Consider the following 21,942-nt stretch of genomic DNA (forward strand, 5'->3'; position numbering starts at 1 on the left):
AGAGCCACCCCTCCTGCCGCAAGAAAAAAAGACAAAAGAAAAAAATGTAGGTTAAAAATAATATTAATTAAAAAAAAAATGTCAGCAGTGTGGGCCCGGGTAATTAGTACCCGCACACCCCCCCCCCCCCCTTCTCGGCGATAGGTAGTCAATTATTGGGGAAAGCTTCATGAGAGATTCTAAAGAAGACTCTTAAAGCCATATGATGAAGAAATCATAGCTATCAGTCAATAGATGTCTACATAAAAGACGCCATTCTAAACTGAGGGGTAGCATGAGCTCCTGTTCCTGCAGACAGTTAAAGCAAATTACTATGATTTGAAAGATGTATGGTCAAAATGATGAGAATGTTCCAAAGGGACAAGCATTTAGGCAAAAATTTGGATTCCTGATACATCTAGAAGTGTTATGGTAGAACAATTGGTTCCTTTCTAGGGTAAGTTGATGAATAATAATAGTTTGATAAGTTTGGTATCAGTTTGATAAACTTCCAAATTATTGTGCATTATAACTAATAACTGATTGGAACATTCTGACAATGTTTAATTACGGTAACAGGATGTTGTACTGACATCTGTCTCACTGAATCACTGAGTTTGTTCAAATATAAAAAATGACCAGTTAACAAAGACTATGTATGAAGCGCCTTGTTTGCAACTGCCTTTTTTTAACCATGAAGGAAAGTAAATGATTTCCATTGTCTTTTAAGCTTCCTCCAACCTACCTCCACTCAACTAGAAGAGGCAAACCAAAGCCCACAGTTTGACAGCTGCCAATTTAGCTTCAGTAGGGAAACAAATTCTTATCTGACCCTTGTGTAATGTAATCTACTAATTATAGCTACAGATGCAATTTCTTGTAAGAAAAGCATCAAATCCATTTTAAAATTCTGAAAGTGAATTTGCCATCACCAACTCATTCTAAAGTAAAGGTGGTGAAACCTTCTTTATTCTATTAGCAACTGATGGCCCCTTGCCCGTGTATAGTGTGTTTATGTCCAGCTAAGTGGTACCTGGTCAGCCTAAGCACACCTAATGTGCTACCCAAGAATACCCAGTACCTCTGTGAGTTCAGAATCACTTAGACAAAAACAACTGGAAATATACAAATGTACCAACGCCCGCTGTCACCTGACAGGCTGAGGACACTGGTGCCCGTTACTAGGCAACTAGTTTAGTGGATAGCATCCCACCGCCTATATTAACATATTCAAAAGACTGCGTGGAAGACGTATCTATAGGGGCTACTTGGCAATACCGCAAGGCATGATCCCAGTAGAGCCCACCATTTGGTCCAACACACTTACCCCAGAGGCCTGTCCATCATCAAACTCGCTCTGTGACATAGCTAATGGGCTGTCCCGCAACTATCAAATCCAGGACCTCACATCTGGCACCATTGACTGTAAAAGTTAAAAAAAACTGTAAAGCTTGCCTCAAACGCTACTCTGTTGCATCCCAGGCTCCATCATTCTGCAAGGTAAGAGGCACCCGCATAAGCTTTTGGGAGACAATACCGCTGACCCGACAGTTTTCAGCCAAAAAGTTTAAAGTAAACAGCAAACTTATTAGTCCTATCTGATAAACTTCTGCCCCTTAAGTTGGAAATCACCATCTTTTGACTGTAAGTTTCACTTATGAATCTCCCCTGTATAAGTTGAGATTTACACTTGACACTTATTTATTTCAATATAATATCATCCTACAGAAATACAACTCCACTTTGTGGTCAGTTGCAGCATTGGATTCCTACACTCACTGCATCATTCCACATATCTGCAGATATCTCAGTAACTTCTCTCTCTTATCCTTGAACTATGAAACCCTCATTCATCGCAATGAGGGGTACTCCTAGCAGAACACCAGCCACAGATCTGTTCAATCTCAACTAAAGTTCAGATTGTACAATTACATTACCTGTGCTTTTAAGTACCATTTAACAAGGCCTTTTTATTTGTTTTCCTCACAAACTTCCTGTGGAGGTCCTATCCTAAATCAATTTTGGACCTGGGGGCTGGCTTTATAAACTTAAGTGACTGAACCTCATTGACATCCTTATTCTACTGAATTTTGTTCACTTCCATCATGTCACATAGACAGAAAACAATTGTACAACCTGCCATGTTCGCAAGAAATGAGGAACCAAATCAGGACGCACTTTCTCAGGTGCCTCCCCCTCTCCTGAATTGGACCTAGAAGTTTCTCAACACTCAGGGTTGATCTGTTCTACTCCAGAGTTGATGGAACTTATCCAGACCACAATACAAATTGAGATGAGAGTGCTCATTCAGGATCTCAAATCGAATCTGGCAGCTTTGGGCTCTCAAACAGATCCTCTATGATATCTGCTGCTATCAAGAAATAATTGAACGGGATATAGCAGAGGTCCGTATGGTCATGGCAGATATAGAAGATCATATAAAGGACATTGAAAACTGCTCATGACAAAATAATGTCCACTTCAAGAATATACCAGTCAGTTTAAATATCTAAAAGGCCTTTTCCGAAAATGCCTTTCAGACTCACCAATTTCTGATTTTCAATTAGACCATGTTCATCCTGCATTGTGCTCAAAACCGCCTGCTGACCAACCCCCAAGGGATGTTGTAGTAGTTTCATTATTACAGAATCAAGGAACTGTTTATTACTTCAACTTGCAATGCCTCAGTCATTCCCTATTCTGGACACAATCTACAGATTTATCAAGACCTAGCTCGTTCAACCTTGCGGAAAAGACGGAATTTGACCAACATCACAAAGGAACTTAGGAACCATTGCATCCAATATCGTTGGGGCAATTCGCTCCATCTCCAAGTTACCCATGATGGTGTAGTTCACAGAATAAAGACCCCAGAAAAGGCCTCACCATGCTCGAGAGATTGGGTGCTCCACTTACACCCGCAAGCCGACCACACTACATCCTCCACTTGCTCGGAAGGCTCCAACTCCTGTCTGTCCAAGGTCTGAACCCACGTCTGGGCCATTAGTCAAGTCGTTCAAGACTCTTTGCCAGGCTTTACCGTTTTGTACTGTGTTTCTCAGCTTTCTCTTACAGATTTTGCAGAGTATTTAATCTATATGCCCATCCGTGTGGATCTCTTCTCTAGAGCCCTTGGAAGACACTTCAGTGCTCACCTCTTTTGAACTGTAAATTGTCAGGATCTGCCTGCAAGCCCTTTGCATTGCATGCTGCTTTGCCTGGCAGTTCATGCCTTTTTGGACTTTATCATTCTTATTATTGTGGCAGTACCTCCTTTCATCAGAGGTGCTGCTATTGTGCTTTCTTGTTTGTATTAGAGGTTAACTTGTTCTCTAATTATTCCTTGCACCTGGGTTTGTCCTTTCTTATACTGTGTCTCTCCCAGCATTCATTGTAGGTTATCGTTGTTACTTGCTGCTGTTTCTCCCTTTCTGCTGTACTTGTGGTTTACCTGCTACCTGGGATCTCTCCATATCACCGCTTACCTGCATCAGCCATATACCTGGTATTTATTTCTGCCTTTTCTTGTATGCTCATTACTTCACCATCAGGTTGTACTTCCAACAATAAACATTGTGTGTTTTCACCTCATTCCTGGCTCCTGAGCTGTATCTCTGCATGAAGCGTGACATAAATTCTTTAGATTACATTCACCCAATTTCTCTGCAATTATTTTTGTATGATTTTCTGTACCATATACTAAGCATATTTTCCCATCCGTCTTGGCTTGGGCCCTGTACCCCCTTGTTCACTGTTTCACATTGTTGTTTCACTTGATATGTGTGTTTCTATTTAATAGTATTCTGTTTCTAAATCATAAAATGTCTAATAAAACATTAGTCACTGATGTTCTAATGTACAGCGGTGCTCAGACAGTCACCACATGGCCCATTTCAAACCTGCTGAGTTTCTCTTGGTTTCACTCCTCTTATTAACCATGGGCTGGCCTCATGGGCACGACGTCCTATGTTTCTCTATGTTAGGTTTTCGGAGTTTGCCCCCTGGAGTTCCATCCCTTTACCACTCCTAACAACCATCTGATAATTATTTGGATGTCAGTCACTCCTCCCACTGATTCACTAACAAACAGGACCTGTCCTTTCAAACTCTGTGGACTTAAGATCTGCTTGTCAGGCTCTAGCCTTCCCCCTATCCTGTTTCCCTCACCTGTACTAACACTCCTCCCCACCCCCACCCCCACTTTTCTTGATCTATATATATTCTTTGTATGAGTCCACTTGCACCTTATACAGAGTCCCCACACCCACTTCCCACCATGACTCTGAATCTGTCCCAGGAAGTGAAAGGGCATAATATCCCCTAGAAGCAAACAATAGCAATGCAACATTTTAAACGCTTGAAGCGCATATAGTCTTGCTTCAGGACACACATGTTGCCTGTTCGTATCAGGGGCTTACTAATCAGATCTACACACAAGCATTCTATTCAATCTCTGATCATAAGACTGGTGGTATGGCCATTTTAATCCACCACTCGTTCCCCTTTACTTTGAATAATACAGATTTAGACGAGTAGGGTAGATAAATGATTCTTACTGGAACATTGTCTCAGTTACTCGTCAATAGAGCTACACTTTTTGCTCCAAACATGGGACAGGGTGCCTTTTTTGACAATTTTCACTAAGCTCCTTCAGCCTTCTAAGGAACATATCATAGTAGGTGGTGATTTTAATACAATACTAGATGTGAAAATAGATCGTTCACCCACACTTTATTCGATTCTGAGGCCCTCTAAAGATTCCCATATACACACTTTTTTGTTCCTCACAATACTCACTCATGCATTGTTATGGTACTCGCTGATAATCTGCTACTCTCCATTTACGCTCCTCTGATATTGTATCTGAGTCCTGATCTGATAACTCAGTGATTACATTTACAATCTACCTTCAAGTTCAATTGGCAATCTCAGAAAATTAAGCATTTAAGTATCATTTAAGCTACTCTAAAGCAGGAACTGAATAACTAACTATCACTTTATATCTTGGGTAGGCAGAGTCGCTGCAGTGAAAATGAATCTACTCCCCAGGCTACTCTACTTGTTCCAGGTGTTGCCAGTCCGAGTCCCTTCCATTACTCTAAAGGAAATTTGGGTATCATCAGCGTAGAGATGATACTGAAACCCAAGGGAACTTAGTAGTTTTCCAAAAGGAGTGATATAGGTGGAGAGAGGACTTAGGACTGAACCTTGAGGAACTCCAATTGATAAAATAAGTGGAAAGGTGGTTGACCAAGAGAAACTAACACTGAAAGAGTGATTAGATAGGATGAGAAGCAGGATAGGACAGTGTCCTAAAGACAGAGGGATTGTAGCATTTGTATGAGGAGAGAGTGGTTAACAGTGTCAAATGTAGCAGAGAGATCTTGGAGAATTAGAAGCGAGTAATGGCCTTTAGATTTGGCAGTGATCAAATCATTGACTAGTTTAGTCAGTGCAGTCTCTGTGGAGTGTTAGGAACAAAAGCCTGACTGAAGATGATCCAATAGGTTGTGTGAGGGAAGAAAGCATGTCAGGCGAGTGTAGGGAATTCTCTCACTAGCTTGGAGGGGCATGAGAGCTAAGAGATGGGACAGTAAAATAAGAGAGAGTTTGGGTCAGAATTTTGTTTTTAACGATTAGGAGTGTTAGGACTCTGATTCTAATTTGTATCTGGCCTGCAGTACCTCTATGCTCAATCCAGTTCATCAATTGTTTGCTGCTTCAGGTCCCTGTGAGTACTCCTGTGTAATTGTGCATGTTGTTCTCCTGATTATCTGATTTCTGTCTGTTCCATCCTTTTTGTTTCCTTTGACCCAATAGCAAGAGGATATGAAAGATCTGCGCTTCCCTATATGTATGAATACGGTAGGTGCTGCCTTGCTGGAAAATGGTATGTCAGGGACGGGTCCCAAACCCCTAAGAAATTAAATACAATAGAAAAAGAATATTTCCCAGATGCAAAAGGTAGAGTGTATATCAGTATCAAACTAAATAGGGTTAATAAATATTTATTCACAACATGAATTTATGTCACTTTGGTCCGGACCAATAGGCGAATATCCAACTTAAATGTACGAAACAATAAGCAAGAGATCACCAACAGACTCTCAGGGTAAATCAAATAGTCTCATAGTGGTGAGATACTAGACATAGTCTTATATAAAATAGTCCGTCTTGTCTCCCCAAGCAAGTGCTAATGGGAAGCTAACGAGAGATACTTGTAACTTTAGGGTACACTCGTTTCTCAAGTAAATGTAAATAATAGCCAGTGGGGACAGATAGTGATCCCCAGGTCAATAATTGTACCGACTGAAGGGGTTCTGAGTCTGTATCATAAGAATTTCACAGTCCAAAGGTAAGCTTCTAATTCAGTCTAGAAAGCGGTCACTTACAGTTCTGAAGTTCCGAAAAGAAGACAGGTTCCAAATTCTTCCCAGTGGCGACAGCCGGGAACTCGAAGATCCTTCTTACCACCCCTAGGACGGGTGGCAACTGAAGTCAGATGCAGCAGTTTGCAGGTTTCTCCGGGTCTACAAGTCTTGCCGGGGGGGGGGGGGGTGATTTCATCAACAAAATATCACAAGAAGAGACCAAATGGATCTTTAACTTGAAGACCCTCTCACCTAATGGCCTAAATATAAATTTTGATCTTCACACCTTTTTTTAATGTATGTTTGGCTTAGATATTTAGAGGTTTTTTTCCTGTTTGGTTCCTACTATATGATAGTGTATCCATCATCTGCTGTATTACATTAAGCTGCATGATCTATGGATGTTTTAGTTATATATGGAGTGCTATTTATATGAGACTTCCAATACCCTTTATCTATTTATTATATTGTGTTGAACTACAATAATATGGCTACAAAAAAATACCCATATGCACACAAATACCCACATAATAAAAATATTAAAATATTAAATTACACAAAAGACACATTAGATAAACCGGATGCAAGTAAAGGTAGAAAGCAACAGACACAAAATAACATAATGTTCTTTGGTTTTTCTAGCTACTTGAAACCCAGAGGTGCTGAATGGTCATTAAATAAGGCTTAGAATGAATGTATCTGTCATGCATATCATATATTTAAATAATGAGTTTAGATTATATGTGTATAGTTTAGGTTATATGTTTTACTGGTAACAAATGACTACCCTAAAATCAATAAGTAAAAACAGTCGATATGTTAAACCATATAAAGTTCTGGTTGTTGATAATTATAATTGAAAATAAACATCACTTTATCAACACACAGGAAACTGCTTGTCATGATATCTGCTTGGGGAGACAATATGGACTACTTTATATAAGACTATGTCTAGTATCTCACCACTATGAGACTATTTGATTTACCCTGAGAGTCTGTTGGCGATTTCCTGCTTATTGTTTGGTACATTTAAGTTGGATATTCGCCTATTGTTCTGGACAAAATTGTATGATTTTAAAGTCACATAAATTCATGTTGTGAATAAATATTTATTAACCCTTTTTGGTTTGATACTGATATACACGCTACCTTTTGCGCCTGGGAAATATTCTTTTTCCTTTGACCCAATACTCCGGCTTTTTTTGACCTTGCTCCTGCTTACTCCCTGGTATCATTTTGGACCTTTGCCTGATTCTTCTGTGGATCATCAGTTTAAAACTATTAGAATAATAGGCTTATTGGAGATTACCATCCTTTAACGACAGAACAGGAATCAATAACACACAGTATTTGGAATTCAGAAACATTTTATTTTCAAATTACTAATTCAGAGGATTAAGGGTCATTTAGAAATGCACAGAAATGCACATTTTCCAATTTGTCTATCTTTGTACAAATGCTCCAGTTACAGACGCACAAGGTTCTGCATATTAAGATGGCAGCGCCTATTGGAATGAAAACAGTCAGCATCTCCTGATGGGGGGTGAGTGGGGATGTAGCTGGGTAATTTGGAACATTGCTGATGAAATGAGGACTGGGCACATAAATGTGCCTGAAATTGCACCCACAGGCTAAAATAAAATTTTGTTTACTTTAAAGGAAAATCAAAGGATAGCGTGGGTATTCACAAAGGAATTCCTTGGTTGGTGCATGGGTCACAGAGCATTTCTTACCATAAAAAGACAAAAAATTAGGGGTACTCGGGAGACCTTGGTAGCTGGGATTTATTGTATACTTTAATTAGAGTGTTTTCTTTAACCATCAAGATAAAATATCCATATGCATGCAAATACCCACATAATAAAAATATTAAAATATTAAATTACACAAAAGTGACACATGTAAGAAATGCAATCCTGATGTCCCCTCTCTCCCATGATTAATTGTAGCCATAAATGAGGGTGAAGCAGTAATTATTTTAAGGGAAAAAAAGGGGCTTTATTTAATGAAAAGACTGGTCTGAAAGTGTTAGTAGGATGGCTCTGGAAGAGTTCCTTTTACTGATTTTACAAGTCCACCCCAAAACCCAGAATGTGTGCGTGCTCCTATACATACACGAAAGCTTATATATAGGCAAACTTGCGCAAGTAGAAATATATTTATGGGGTGCATTTATGCCGGTTTGTATTTGACCTTAATTGAGCACATAAGAGGACTCACAACAATGTTATAACAAAAGCAGGGGTGGGATACATTCTATATACACATTAGCTAAACTGGATGCAAGTAAAGGCAGAAAGCAACAGACACAAATTAACATAATGTTCTTTGGTTTTCCTAGCTACATTAAACCCAGATGTGCCGATTGTCATTAAATAAGGCTTAGAATCAATGTATCCGTCATGCATATCATATATTTAATTAACACGTTTAAATTATATGAGTATAGTTTAGGTTATATGTTATACTGGTAACAAATGACTACCCCAATATCAATAAGTAAAAACAGCCGATATGTTAAATCATATAAAGTTCTGGTTGTTGATAATTATAATTGAAAATAGACATCACTTTATCAACACACAGGAATCTGCTAGTCATGATATCTGCCTTTTTAACTTGTCTTCTTTTCCTGTTTCCACTTTCTGATATACATATATCGCTCTGATTGTGTGTACGTCAAGAGGTATCTGGCAGGAAGGATCAGATTCAGATTTTAAATTACCATAATGTTCAGGGGGCACCAGTAACAAATTTACCATGTGTGGTATATGGAAAAAAATAATTTTATGTTCTTCTGATTTCTCAGAATCATTAAACAAATATGTCAATATTATTGATTATTTCTTGCAGTATAAAATGTGTGCTACTTAACTTGTATTCTCTATATCTCTATAGGGCAACAGTGGCCAACTCGCAGCTCTTGAGCCACATGCAGCTATTTGAAACTTAAAATGTGGCTCTGAGTCAGGATCTTGAGCTCATCATGGAGCACTGGGCCCCAGCAGGGGCAGAGTGGACCCCAGCCAGTCAGCACTACAGTGATGTGACTTCCTCGGCACAACGCACGGAGGTCACAGACAATCCAATCAGGGAAGGAGCAGGAGAAAGTACAGCGTGCTTACCCTCCTTCCTCCACGCAAGCTCCAGCGGCTGTGTGGGCGATGTGAGAGGTAAGTTAGCACCATGTTGTGAGATTTAATGCAATTTGGGTAGATCTGATGGCATGTAGGGACGCTGATGGGCATGTGGGGAGATCTGATGGCATGTGGGAAGGTCTGATGGCATATAAGGGGCATCTGGGGAGGTCTTCTGGGCATGTAAGGAGCATGTTGTGAGATTTGATGAAATATGGGGAGATTTTATGGAATGTGGTAAGGTCTGATGGCATGTGAGAAGGTTTGATGGGCATGTATGGGGCATGTGGGGAAGTCTGATGGCATGTGGTCTGAAGAGTATATGGGCACTTCTGATGGCATGTGGTCTGATGGGCATGTGGGGACATCTGATGGGCATGTGGGGAGGTTAGATGGGCATGTAAGGGGCATGTGGGGACGTCTGATGGTATTTGAGAAGGTTTGAAGGGCATGTGGGGTGGTCTGATGAGCATGTTGGGAGGTCTGATGGTATTTGAGAAGGTTTGATGGGCATGTGGGGTGGTCTGATGAGCATGTGTGGAGGTCTGATGAGCATTCAAGGGGCATTTGGTTAGGTTTGATGGTATATGGGGAGATCTCATGGGTATGTGTGGTGTAAGGAAAGGGGTCTGAGGGACATGTTTGCCATTTATGACTTTTTCTATCCTCACTACAACAGTTCCTTCCACAGCGATTGTGGATGCAGTAGCAGTGTGAGCTACTGTGAAGAGACTATATGTGCCTTTGAACTCTCTTCTGCTGAACACAGCAGCAAGGATAGAGCTGTTCAGTGCAGAGCTGTGCAGATTTGGTAATTATTGTGAACATTTTAGCACTGTTGGATATTTTCTTTTTCGCTTAGCAAGATATTGTAAATTATGATATATTTTCAATGTATGTGTGAACAGTATGTATGCGTGTGCTTATATAGTGTATGTGTATATACAGACATATAGGGCATGAGTCATTAAGGAGAGTAAACCATAAAAAAGGAGTAATTTTGCACCTGGGCAAAAACATGTTGTGTTGGAGGGGGAGGTAAATTTAAATTGTGGGGATAGATTTATATTTGGGGTAGGGCATGTACTAGATCAACTTTAAATTTCAGTGTAAATATAAAGCTATCAAGTGTTTGTGTGCTACATGAAAAAACAGCCAGTATTTAACTCATGTGCAAAATAATAAACTAATTTGCACCCCTTGCATTGCAACATGGTTTGGCCCAGAGAGTATTTACTCCTTTTTTTGCCTTGTTCTCCTTAATGACTCAGGCCCATAAACGGTAAAGTAGGCTCTTTGCAGTATCCATAACTATGTTTTGGCTCTTAGTCTCTGACTGGTTGGCCACCTTTGTTATAGGGGACCCTTATATTTAGATGTATTATTGGGCCCTGCAAAATCCAGGCCCCAGACACTTATAGCAAACATGAGTAGATACATAAGATGTTTCCGTTGAGTTCCAGGCATAACTTGCAGTATATAAAACTCCTGGTGTACATGAAGCGGAAGAATATGGTGTGTAGAAAGCTTTGGATGCTTGTTTCATCTCTGGCTGAGGACAGGTTTCTGCAAGACAAGTACAATAGCTTTCAGTCTTTGTTTTTATTTAACTTATTACCTAACATGTGTTTGTCTTTTGAGTTCAAATTGTCCTCAGCAAAAGTGCAATGTTCCGTGAACACAAGAGGATTAATCAAACAAATTGCTGTTCCATCTGGGTATATACAAGTACTATGTGTTCTATGGGAAGCTCACTTCTAGTTCATCTTTGCATACCATAGTTCCCTTTTTAAACCACCCAGCTTAACTACAATTATAAGCCATACTTCCACCCCTCTATTAATAATCCATGGTTCTTACAGCAAAGATGCGGTCGAGCTTTCTATTCTTTCCATTTGGATTTCGCTGTGTCAGGGAGCCGCGATAAAGTGCGTTCCGCTCAAAGGCTTCATCTGAAACAAGAAACAAATAAGATGAAAATGGAGCTTAGTAGAAAACACAAAGCATATAAAACTTTCACACCCCATTTCCCCCTCTGTATAAAGCTGCACCTGGTCAAATGCTTACATTAAACTTTTCTCTATTTGTCTGTTCACTTTCGCACTGTCTGAACTCACTCAGAGGAGGATCTCTTCTATGATCCACCTCCCACCTCCTTACTATTTCATCATGGTCTGCACTCTGTTGTCTCTTTTATTCATACTTGTTAACATTTTATTTTGGAGTCTCGGGAGATGCCGGACAGGGGGTGTGTTAAGAGGGCGAAAGGGGCGGGGTCACTGTCAGTTTCATCATTTTACCCCATCCCTCCGAACAAAATCAATATTTTTCACTAGGAAGTGGGCAGGATGCAGACGAATTGCCTGCTCTCCCGGGAGTCCGGGAGACCTACCCGGATTCCGGGATTCTCCTGGACATTCCGGGAGAGTTGACAAGTATGTTTTTATTATGATTATTTACAAATCAGAGGTGCAGTGTACATCCTGAAAGTACTATTGTGAGGCTACAAAACTGTATTCGCTTTGTACCTGTGTTTAAATGAGGACTGAATGTATTTTGAAGAGGATGATGGGAGGACCAGGGGAATTCCTCAATGATGTGCCTAACTATGCACAAGATATAGCTTTGTGGGACAGAATAATTTAATGAGGGGTAAAATGACACATATATGAAGATATTGACCATAGTGCATTTAATAACTAGCAACTTGGACAGTGTGAAATTATATATGCATATAAAATAAGGTATTTAAAATATAATTAAATAAACTAGTTAACTCTTATAAAAGCAACCCCAATGCCCTTATTGCAAGGCTTTATATGGCAATTTGTGAGCAGTATATTAAGAGAAAAATGAAACAGTTTAAATTAATGAAAGGGATGGGTCAAATTTGGTGACAGCAACCTTAGTGGTAATAGTCTCAGTTGTGTAAGATGTGCTGAAGGGTCACACAAAACCAGATGCACAAATGGCCAATGACTTTGCTCAGTGTAGATATCTGTGTCTGCTGACAAGTAGGCAAATTGTGCATATATTGATGTTCTTTTCCTTGTTTGTCTTGCTTGCTATAAATGATATTTTATATTATTTTACACTTGGCTTTTTGCCTATAGGAGTTTTGCTAGCTTCTGACTGGCATTGTTATATAGGAAGAAAGAGCTGTGAGCCAAATCAGAGGACTGAAATAATTAGTGAGATAACCCTCTATGAGATTTACTTTTTATAGAAAGGTTAATTGAAGTCTAGCAGGTCAAGTCATTCTGTCTGTTCCAATTTTTAATATTAGTGTAAAACTATGAATGTTCTTTAGCTGTATTGCATAGAAAAAGACAATGACTGTCAGGCCACGAGGAGAGGAACTAGCAATGTGCCAACAGCACCTTCTTAAAGAAAATGAAGTGCCTGCTATTTTCTGAAGACAGTAGAGAAGAAGCACAGATCAATGGGACATTGTGTGATCCAGTGTGCCCTGAACAGCAGAGGGTGCCCTGGGTCGCCCTGCACTAATCTTGTGCACTCCATTGCGTAGTGCAGTGCACTTAGAGGGGACCAGATTGATTCATGTGCAGTGTGACACTAAATCACACTGCTCATCTAGAGGTATTGTGATCTATGTGAACAGAAAACAAACATTCATATTGTCCATTCATATCCAGAAATGTCTTATGACCAGACCTAATTTCATGTTTCTGTGATTCATCATATTTGCTGGGAATAGATTATTTTTTTCTATACCTGCAAACTTACATGTATATTTGCAACTGAGTAGCAGCCATTTGAGATCATTTTTATTTTCTGAGACAGTTCCATATTTTGGAAATTTGTTAATGTCAGTTTGCAGTTTTGCAAAACTTCAATTTGTGGAAAGGCATTAGGGTATCAGGAATTTACAAAAAGACTTGAGGTAAATGAAAAAATAATTCTTCATGTGCTACTGAATTACAGTGTCAGATAAGAAATACCAGAAGCAGACGTTCACACATTGGTACAGAGCATCGCTTAGCATTCTCACAACACTTGTCTGGTTCACACATAACCACACTCAGACACTTGTCATTGGATAACACATGGGTAACGAACAGTTTCTCACTCAAATAGGTTAACACTTGGACAAGGAGCATTTGGATAATGAGAATATCCTAAAACTTGGTCAACTTGGTTCCCACTCAAGCAACAAGCATAGGATTCCACTCGGGCAAATGAGCAAAGGTTCACACTCAGATAACAGGCAGAATGTGTTTGAAGTCACACATTTAAATACTCACCTGTCATTTCTGCGTCCATATTAAACTTTTTTTTGAGAGCCTGCTGCAGTGAGAGTATCTAGAGGGACAGCAGACAATTAGTAAATTCACAGCCTGACAAAGAACATTCCCACATGTGCTACTTATGTTGGAGGCCACCTACCTTGGCTTCACTGGGTGTTGATGTCAGGTTGTGTAGTTCTGGAGATGAGGGAAGAAATGGTTCTGTACTTCGGGATATAGCTGGAGCAGTAGCCTGCTAGACAACATGGAAAAATGATAGTACAGTATAAAGTACACTTTCTACAGACCAATTTTAACATAAACATTTCAATAATTGCATTTTGCATGTGTCATTAAATGTTTGTGATAACTATTGTTAAACCTAGCAACCAGGCTTTGTTTGGTAAGTATAACCCTTTTTTACATTATGCCATCAGATACTTTTTAGAACAAAGGATCAGAGTTAAACCTTGTGCCTCACTGAACCAAGCCACTTTTATTGTCCTGTTGTGTAACCAGGCTTCAACAGCTTGTAGATCACCATAATCCTCACTGTACCTTACTCAGTGGTAGAAGTGGAAATTTAGAAGTGGCGGTACGGAAAATTAGAAGTGGCGGTCGGGAAAATGTAATGGGAATGTAAGTAAATGGAATTTAATAGTTTTACAAGTAAAGCAATAGGAGAAATGGCAGTATGGCATACCACCATATACACCCCCACTTCGACCACTGATCTTATCTATATAAAATAACGCTGGCACCAAGGTTCATGTTTACTAGACAAGCAGCAACCCTACATGACAGTAGATGGTCTGTAACATAAGAACATGGTCAACAATGTCAAAAACAGAAGTAAGATCCAGCAAAAGAGTAAAACTATGTATGTTCCTGCTATTAAAACAATAATATGTTGGTGTTTGAGAGAGATTTTGCACATCAGCTATTGCTTGGTAAAAGCACACAGATATTCTACCATTTTCATTATAGTATGGTTACTAGTGCAACTGTTCTATTGGAGACTGTGAATTATGCTTCATACTGTATTGGCCAAGAAAGATCTAGGGCAGGTGCCACTAATTAGGTTTTTCTGCGCAGAACTGAATCTGGGGTCAGTGAAGGTTGCCAGTTTCCAGAGTGGAAGGAATTAGTAACAACACAAGGTCAGTGCAGGTCCTTTAGTTAAACAAGTAGAAGCCAGGTAATGGGTAATTTAGCAGCGATATAGCAAGGGATAAGCTGGGTTGGTACACATGTAACAATAGTACAAGTAACAAGGCAATATCATTGGTACACACCATTATAAGGTAAGGGAAATAGGAAGATGCTAATTAATCCCTCTAATTGGTCACTGATTAGGAGTAGGTGAAGTCCATTGAATAAATAGAATCCCTGGCTTTAGTCTCTAAAGAACTCCAGTTCAAAGAATAAAAATCTCAATGGCAAACAAGCCAAACAATGAGCTAGCTACATAGTATCCAGGATCCAGTGTCCAGCACGTTCAGGTCCTGACAGATTTAATGAACATCAATGTAAAAAGAATATAACCTCTGTTCAGGTATATGTTTGCTTTAACTGCCTACCCGAGAACTGTATTTCTTTTTGGCCTTGTCTGATGGGGAGACAGTGAGTCCTGCTGCACTCAGAGCGGCTATTCTGGTTTCAATATCTGACACCTAATGTGAGAAAGCAGAAACATTAAAGACCTTATTTAGAGTTGCAGTAAGTTCATTTTCTCAATGTAAAGATTCAACATGGTGCCAACTTGATACACTGCTCAAATTACATCTATATTTACATTATATTTTAACATTTATGAGTGGCACGTATCTTGTACTTGCTGCCCCTTGCTATTGGAGAGGCAGGTAAGTGATGTTAGCGTGTAAGTGCAGTATAGTAATGCCCCTTTCAGATACGTCTTAAGCGTTCCACAGATCTTGTAATACATTAGCTGCGAGACATAAATTTTGCTCCTACATAAATTGAGTATAACATTTTGAGCTGGTCATGATAGTTGTTTCATCTTTCCTCTGGGTGCATTTATATGTTATTTTTAATATTACAAGTATCTTTAATATGCATGTAACTCAAAATACAGATGTGAGAAAGCAACTGTGCAGATGCATCTTTGCTTATATGAAAATGGGGCACCTTAATGTCAGATCCTAAGAGGAAAATAATCTACACTGCCAGCTTTAAAAAAAAAAATTAGAAGAGAGTTTTATTGATTCTCACCTCACTCTCTGTTTGCTGCACTTGCGCCATAGCAGACGCTATGCTGACCTCTAATTCTGAAAGTTCCGAATCTGTGGTTCCACTCTGACGTGCTTTCTCCTCCAGGTCCTGCAGCTTCCTCTCCAGTCCATAGGTCTTATTTGCCACCATGTACACCTGAAAAGGAATGGATCTAAGATTTAATGTTAAAGTCTTACAAATATGTTCAAAGTATATAGTCATATACAAAATGCATGAAGAAACTGTACATTATCACCCAGTAGATGATACATAGATGTTGTAGCATATACTAATATATTGAATGTAATATACATGAAATTTAGCTGGCAAAGAAGCTGTTTGAAGCAGATTTTAATTGATTGACATTTGCTTGAAATTGGGACCTATAGCTAAGCTGTGTTAATAGTGACCACCCACAAGAGATTTCTTCACCTTAATTTAATGAGTCTAATGCCTATGATCTTCCAATTCAATTGTCATTTCTCCCAAAAACTTTATTTATATTGCCTTCAATAAATAAGTAAATAAAACATTGTGGGCCTCATGTAGGGTTGGACACAAGTCTATACGAATTTCTCTACTGTGAATGCCCACAAAAAACATTTTCGCTTTTGTCTGTGTGCAGTCAGTCGCATCTTGTGTATACGACTCCTTGCACTTATAGAAGCAGATCAGGGACAGCAACTGTAGGCCCAGTACAGTACAGGACACGTATCTGTTGCGGGTGCACTTCCCCTGATAATACAAACTGATAATGATGACGTTCAGCTGAGATGCGTCCAACTCCACGTACTACCAAGAATATGTATTTTTTTCAGGTGCAATTTATGCCTGCGTTTTAGATGGAAATTGTGTCCAACGCTACATTAGACCCTGTGTACCTGATTTATTAAGGAAAGTAAAGCAAATAAAATGAGTAATTCTGCACCTTGGAACAACTGGATGCATTGGAGGGCAAGGCAAATGTAAAATGTGGGGATAGATTTATAACTGGGGTAGGGCATGTCCTAGATCAACTTTAAATGTCAGTGTAAAAATAAAGCCATCAAGTATTTGTGTGCTACATGAAAAAACAGTCAGTATTTTCCTTATGTGCAAAATAATAATCTAATGTACACCCATTACATTGCAACATGGTTTTGCCAAGGTTTAAAAAGTTACACATTTTTTTGCATTACTTTCCTTAATGAATTAGGCCCTGTATATCTAGGGCCTGATTCATTAAGGATCTTAACTTAAGAAACTTCTTATTTAAGTCTTCTGGACAAAACCATGTTACAATGCAAGAGGTGCAAAGTAGTATTCTGTTTTGCACATAAGTTAAATATTGACTGTTTTTTCATGTAGCATGCAAATACTTGATAGCTTATTTGTACACTGAAATTTAAAGTTGATATTTGTGTGCTACATGAAAAAAACAGTCAGTATTTAACTTATATGCAAAACAGAATACTAATTTGCACCCCTTGCATTGTAACATGGTTTTGTCCAGGAGACTTAAATAAGAAGTTTCTTAAGTTAAGATACTTAATGAATCAGGCCCCTATACTTTATTCATTTAAGGATTGCATCCATTAACTGTGTTTTCTTAACTGAATTTATGTGTATCGGAGGGACAGCATACTGAAGGCAGGCAAGAATGCTACAATGATATATGAACCTAGGAGTTTGTACATATTACATTGCATTATTAACACTCCACTCTCTGATATTGCATTCCATTAGCTTTCCTCTTCCTTACATTTTCCTCTAAGCACTGGAATTCAGCCTGTGCCTTCTCTCTGTCGCCTGGCTTGGTGCAAGGAATGGTGGGCTGATGGCTCCCACCCACTATGGCCTCTTGCATGGCCCTCTCTGTAGCATTTATGGTCCTCAACATTTTGGATGTGATGTCACACAGAGCCTGAGCCGCTGTCCTCTGCAGATGGGAGAAGTTACTGTCCAATCAGAATTTCAATAAACCTAAGTTTCCTGAGGGGCTTAGGTCTAAGACCACGTTATCTGCTTGTTCCTGCATGCTGCACACACATATTGACCAGCCCTAGTTTTACACTGCACAATAGGCTAGACTGCGCATCCCTTCACATGCCTAAATAACATTACAATTTCCTCCCTTCAGCACAAAAGGGTTTTCCGGAACAATTTGTTCTTCCATTAGCTGGATTTGAACCCATCTCTTAATCAGTATCTCTATGCAAGTCTGTAAACAGTGCCCAGCTAGAAATGTATGGTGAACAGCATAATTAATTGTAATTTATGTTTGTACCTTATATATAGACAGGACATTCAGAAATACTGAGAGTGCAATAGGAAGGAAAACAAACTATGGTGCATACTGCATGTTATTAAATGTATGTCAAGTGAATCCATACTTTATTGTGACTTAATAACACTGAAAATGAAAAATAAACTAAACACACACATCACACACTCCACACTTCCTCTTTCTTTTTAGTAACAGCTAAGTAGATCCATTAGCCTGGAACAGACGCTGCTATCCCTGACACTCAAAATTCAACTTCTCCTTGACGTGTTAAGCAAAGTGGTTTTCAAATGGGTGGGGTCATGGAGAGCAGGTGGTGCGCTAATGTTCTCTGTTAGCACAGGTCCTTGAGAGCTCTCAGCTCCAGCCTTGGAACCCAGCTCAAGAGGCACTTTGATCTTCATGAAGAATCATTTACTGTGCTGTACGTACTAGAGGGGACAGAGAGCTCCCATTAGCAGTTTCTTATTGTAGTAGGCTGGAGCAGTGGGAAGCCTGGTTGTTCTGTGTCCCACTTCTTCAAATAAATGTTGGGATCTTAGTGTTAACCCTTGCCTAGCCATTGAATTTAAGGTTTATGTTAACCCTTTTTTCATCAAGCCATGGCTAATTTGCCTTTGTTTAAGAAAACTTGTTTTATACCTTCCTCTTAAAATGGAAAAAATCACATTTTTGTGTCAACCCGGAGTCCACATGTTCACACGTACCAGTTATCTGAAGATAAGATCTGAGATAAGATGCAAACTAAAGGTTCACACCACTCCCACTCCAGTGTTTAGCTGCGTACCGTGAGGATAATAATAAAGGCTTATCTGTATAGTCCAATAGTATGTACAGGATTTCCACCATTCCTTATGTCCACATACTTTTAAAACTGAATAAACATATGTCTTCAGTGAGTGAAGACATAAAACTGAATTAAAAATATGTCTTCAGTGAGTTTTCAGTTATTCGGTCCGCCGTCCAGTGAGACATATCACCACCTAGAGCACGCTTTTGCCTGTGTGTTACTATAGGCGACGTACTGTAGACATATGTGGGGGTGGTGTGCACCTGGTTGCTTAAAAGTTAATGCACTATCTCTGGCTTTGTTTGTTCATTATCTTTTTGGGTATATACTAGGAGACCTACTCTTGATGCTCTGAATACTCAGGGATGAGGTTTCTTGGATATGCCTGAATACATTGAAAAGCACTGGTACGCATATACTATATATAAGGACTTTGAGATACTCCTACATACTACACTATTGTGCGCCCTATCCTCTTCTTTGCATTGTGTATATATATATATATATATATATATATATATATATATATATATATAGAAATTGGGTCTTTTCATGCAATCTATTCATCAGCTTCACAGTTGCAAAGGTAATTGTCCAACATGTGGGCCGCATGCGGCCCAGCATGTCTGTAAATGTGGCCCAGCAGGAGTTTTGGTTGGGGCAAGGGGGCAGCGCTGAAAAAAAAAATCCTAAAAAAAAAAATAAAAAAATAAAATACTTACCTTGCGGTCACGTCAGCTGTCTCCCTCCCTGGTCTCCTCCTCCGTGTGGCGCTCGCAGTGAATGTCGGGGGTGACGTCATCACACCAGACATCCATTGCGTAGTGCAGCACAGAGGAGTCACCCGCGCGAACTATCAGCAGCAGTGAAAGATTATCCAGTATCTTATTGTTGTTACTCTGAATTTGGACTTTCTGCACCATGCAATTATGAACTAGCTGTGTTCTCTGTATGTATCTAATATAAATATTAAGAGATAATTGTATTTTTAATATTTTAAACCATTTTAAATGTGCAGTGCTGAGTAGGGTGAAAATATCACCCACTATTACCCTCATCGGAGGCTGCTCCATGAGCCATTTTTCCCGCCACCCTATCTTTAAATCTCTGTAGATTTCTATTAGTCCTCCTGATGCTACCTATATCGGTGACCATTTCAAACTGGTCAATAAAAAAAATGATTAATGGGTGCAGAAAGAGTGAAAAAAAAGTTTTTGTCATTTAATTCCCCGAACCCCACTAAGGGGCAGATGCAGGTAAGTTAAATTGTAGCTGGCAATGGGACTACTGCTTTAATCGTGATTCTGAAACAGGTTTCCTAACTCTTACTAACTTAATTACCAAGTAAGTTTTAATATGTTAACTATGTTTTCTATGTTTTTTTCGATGATCAGCTATCGTTAGTGTTAGTGTATTTTATGTGTGGCCCAAACCAACTCGTGGGATAAAATGTTATGGATTGCAGGCAACGAGGTCTCCGGTTCTGTGAGAAATAGCATGACGTCGCCTGCAAACAAACATAACTTATGTACCACTCCACCTACAGTCATCCCCCTGCACTCTTGCTCCATTCTCACTCTCACCGCCAATGGCTCTATTGCTAGAAGATAAATAAGGGGGGACAGGGGGCAGCCCTGCCTAGTACCATTAAAAATAGGGAAATTTGAGGACAGGAACCCGTCACTAAATACTCTTGCAGACGGATTGGAGTACAATGCTAGAATAGCTTTCATAATATCTCCCCTAAATCCAAATTGTTTGAGAACTTCTATCATATAGGGCCAGTGCAGTCTATCGAACGCTTTTTCCGCGTCAAGCGAAAGTAAGAGCATGGCCTCTTTGGTTTTGTGGGATTGTTCGATAAGATGGAATATACGCCTCAAATTATCTGGAGTTTGCCTGCCTTGTACAAAACCTACTTGGTCTGGATGTATTAGTTTGGGTATAACAAAGGACAGTCTATTGGCAATGAGCTTTGCAAAGATTTTGATATCTGTATTTAAAAGGGCTATAGGCCGATAGTTTTTACAGTCAGAGGGATCTTTCCCAGGCTTGGGGATGACTATAATATGAGATTCTAACATCTCGGGAGGGAAGCTTTCCTGATCAGTGCCGGCATTGTATAGTTTCTCTAGTATGGGGAGTAGGTCTGCCTGGAAGGAGCTAAAGAATTTGTTAACATATCTATCTGGGCCCGGTGCCTTGCCCCTAGGGAGCTGCTTAATTACTTGTTTGATCGCTTCCTGGGACCATGGGGCGTTTAATACTTTCCTAGTGAGGGGGTCTATGGAAGGAAGAGAAAATCCCTCTAGGAACGAGGACACATCTACCATACTTGGATAATGGGTGGATGGGTCCGTCTGCAAATTGTATAAGCTAGCATAAGAGGACGCAAAGATATCTGCTATCTCTTTCGGGTTGGAGCGTTTGGTACCCTTGGGATCTACAATGGCCTTGATACAGTTACAAGCCTGTACTCCCCTTAGCTTCCTTGCCAACAGCCTCCCTGCTCTATTTCCTGCCACATAGAACTTTTGACGCAACTTTGCTAACGCAGTGAGGGTGCGGGCTAAGAGCAGTTTTTGTAACTCTGCTCTCACCAGAGAGATCTCAGTTCCCAGTGTTCTAGAAGGATTTTTTTTATTCCTTGTTTCTAGGGTAGTAAGCTTAGACTCTAACTCTGTCTGCCGGTAAAGATTTGCTCTGCGTAATCTAGCGGCCAGCAAAACACTTTTACTGATCTTATATAACAATATGGTTCATAGTGCAGAATTACCTTATAACCAGTGGTCGAAGTTGAAATTTAGAAGTGGCGGTATGGAAAATATAGTGGGAATGTTAATAAATGGAATTTGATAGTTTTACAATTAAAGCAGTAAGAGAAGTGGCGGTATGGCATACCACTGTATACCCCCCACCCACC

At 39.6% G+C, this 21,942-nt stretch overlaps 1 protein-coding gene across 8 annotated transcripts in view; it reads right to left on the reverse strand.

Annotated features, from left to right (window-relative positions):
• Nucleotides 1–7,699: 7,699 nt before the first annotated feature.
• Nucleotides 7,700–21,942, reverse strand: part of MLPH (melanophilin) — an 80,238-nt gene continuing 65,995 nt past the window's right edge. For 5 of the 8 annotated variants that reach the window (XM_075180378.1, XM_075180379.1, XM_075180373.1 and 2 more), the window contains 7 exons: nucleotides 17,708–17,884; nucleotides 15,967–16,122; nucleotides 15,315–15,407; nucleotides 13,895–13,990; nucleotides 13,753–13,810; nucleotides 11,348–11,439; nucleotides 7,700–11,053 (listed from right to left, as the gene is read on the reverse strand). In XM_075180378.1, the coding sequence (XP_075036479.1) occupies nucleotides 11,030–11,053; nucleotides 11,348–11,439; nucleotides 13,753–13,810; nucleotides 13,895–13,990; nucleotides 15,315–15,407; nucleotides 15,967–16,122; nucleotides 17,708–17,884 (696 nt within the window). In that variant the 3' untranslated portion in view covers nucleotides 7,700–11,029. The remainder of the gene's footprint in view (nucleotides 11,054–11,347; nucleotides 11,440–13,752; nucleotides 13,811–13,894; nucleotides 13,991–15,314; nucleotides 15,408–15,966; nucleotides 16,123–17,707; nucleotides 17,885–21,942) is intronic. The other 3 variants (XM_075180377.1, XM_075180381.1, XM_075180380.1) reach the window with 3 other exon arrangements.

This window comes from Mixophyes fleayi, chromosome 7 (assembly GCF_038048845.1).
Source record: "Mixophyes fleayi isolate aMixFle1 chromosome 7, aMixFle1.hap1, whole genome shotgun sequence".
Taxonomy (NCBI): domain Eukaryota; kingdom Metazoa; phylum Chordata; class Amphibia; order Anura; family Limnodynastidae; genus Mixophyes; species Mixophyes fleayi.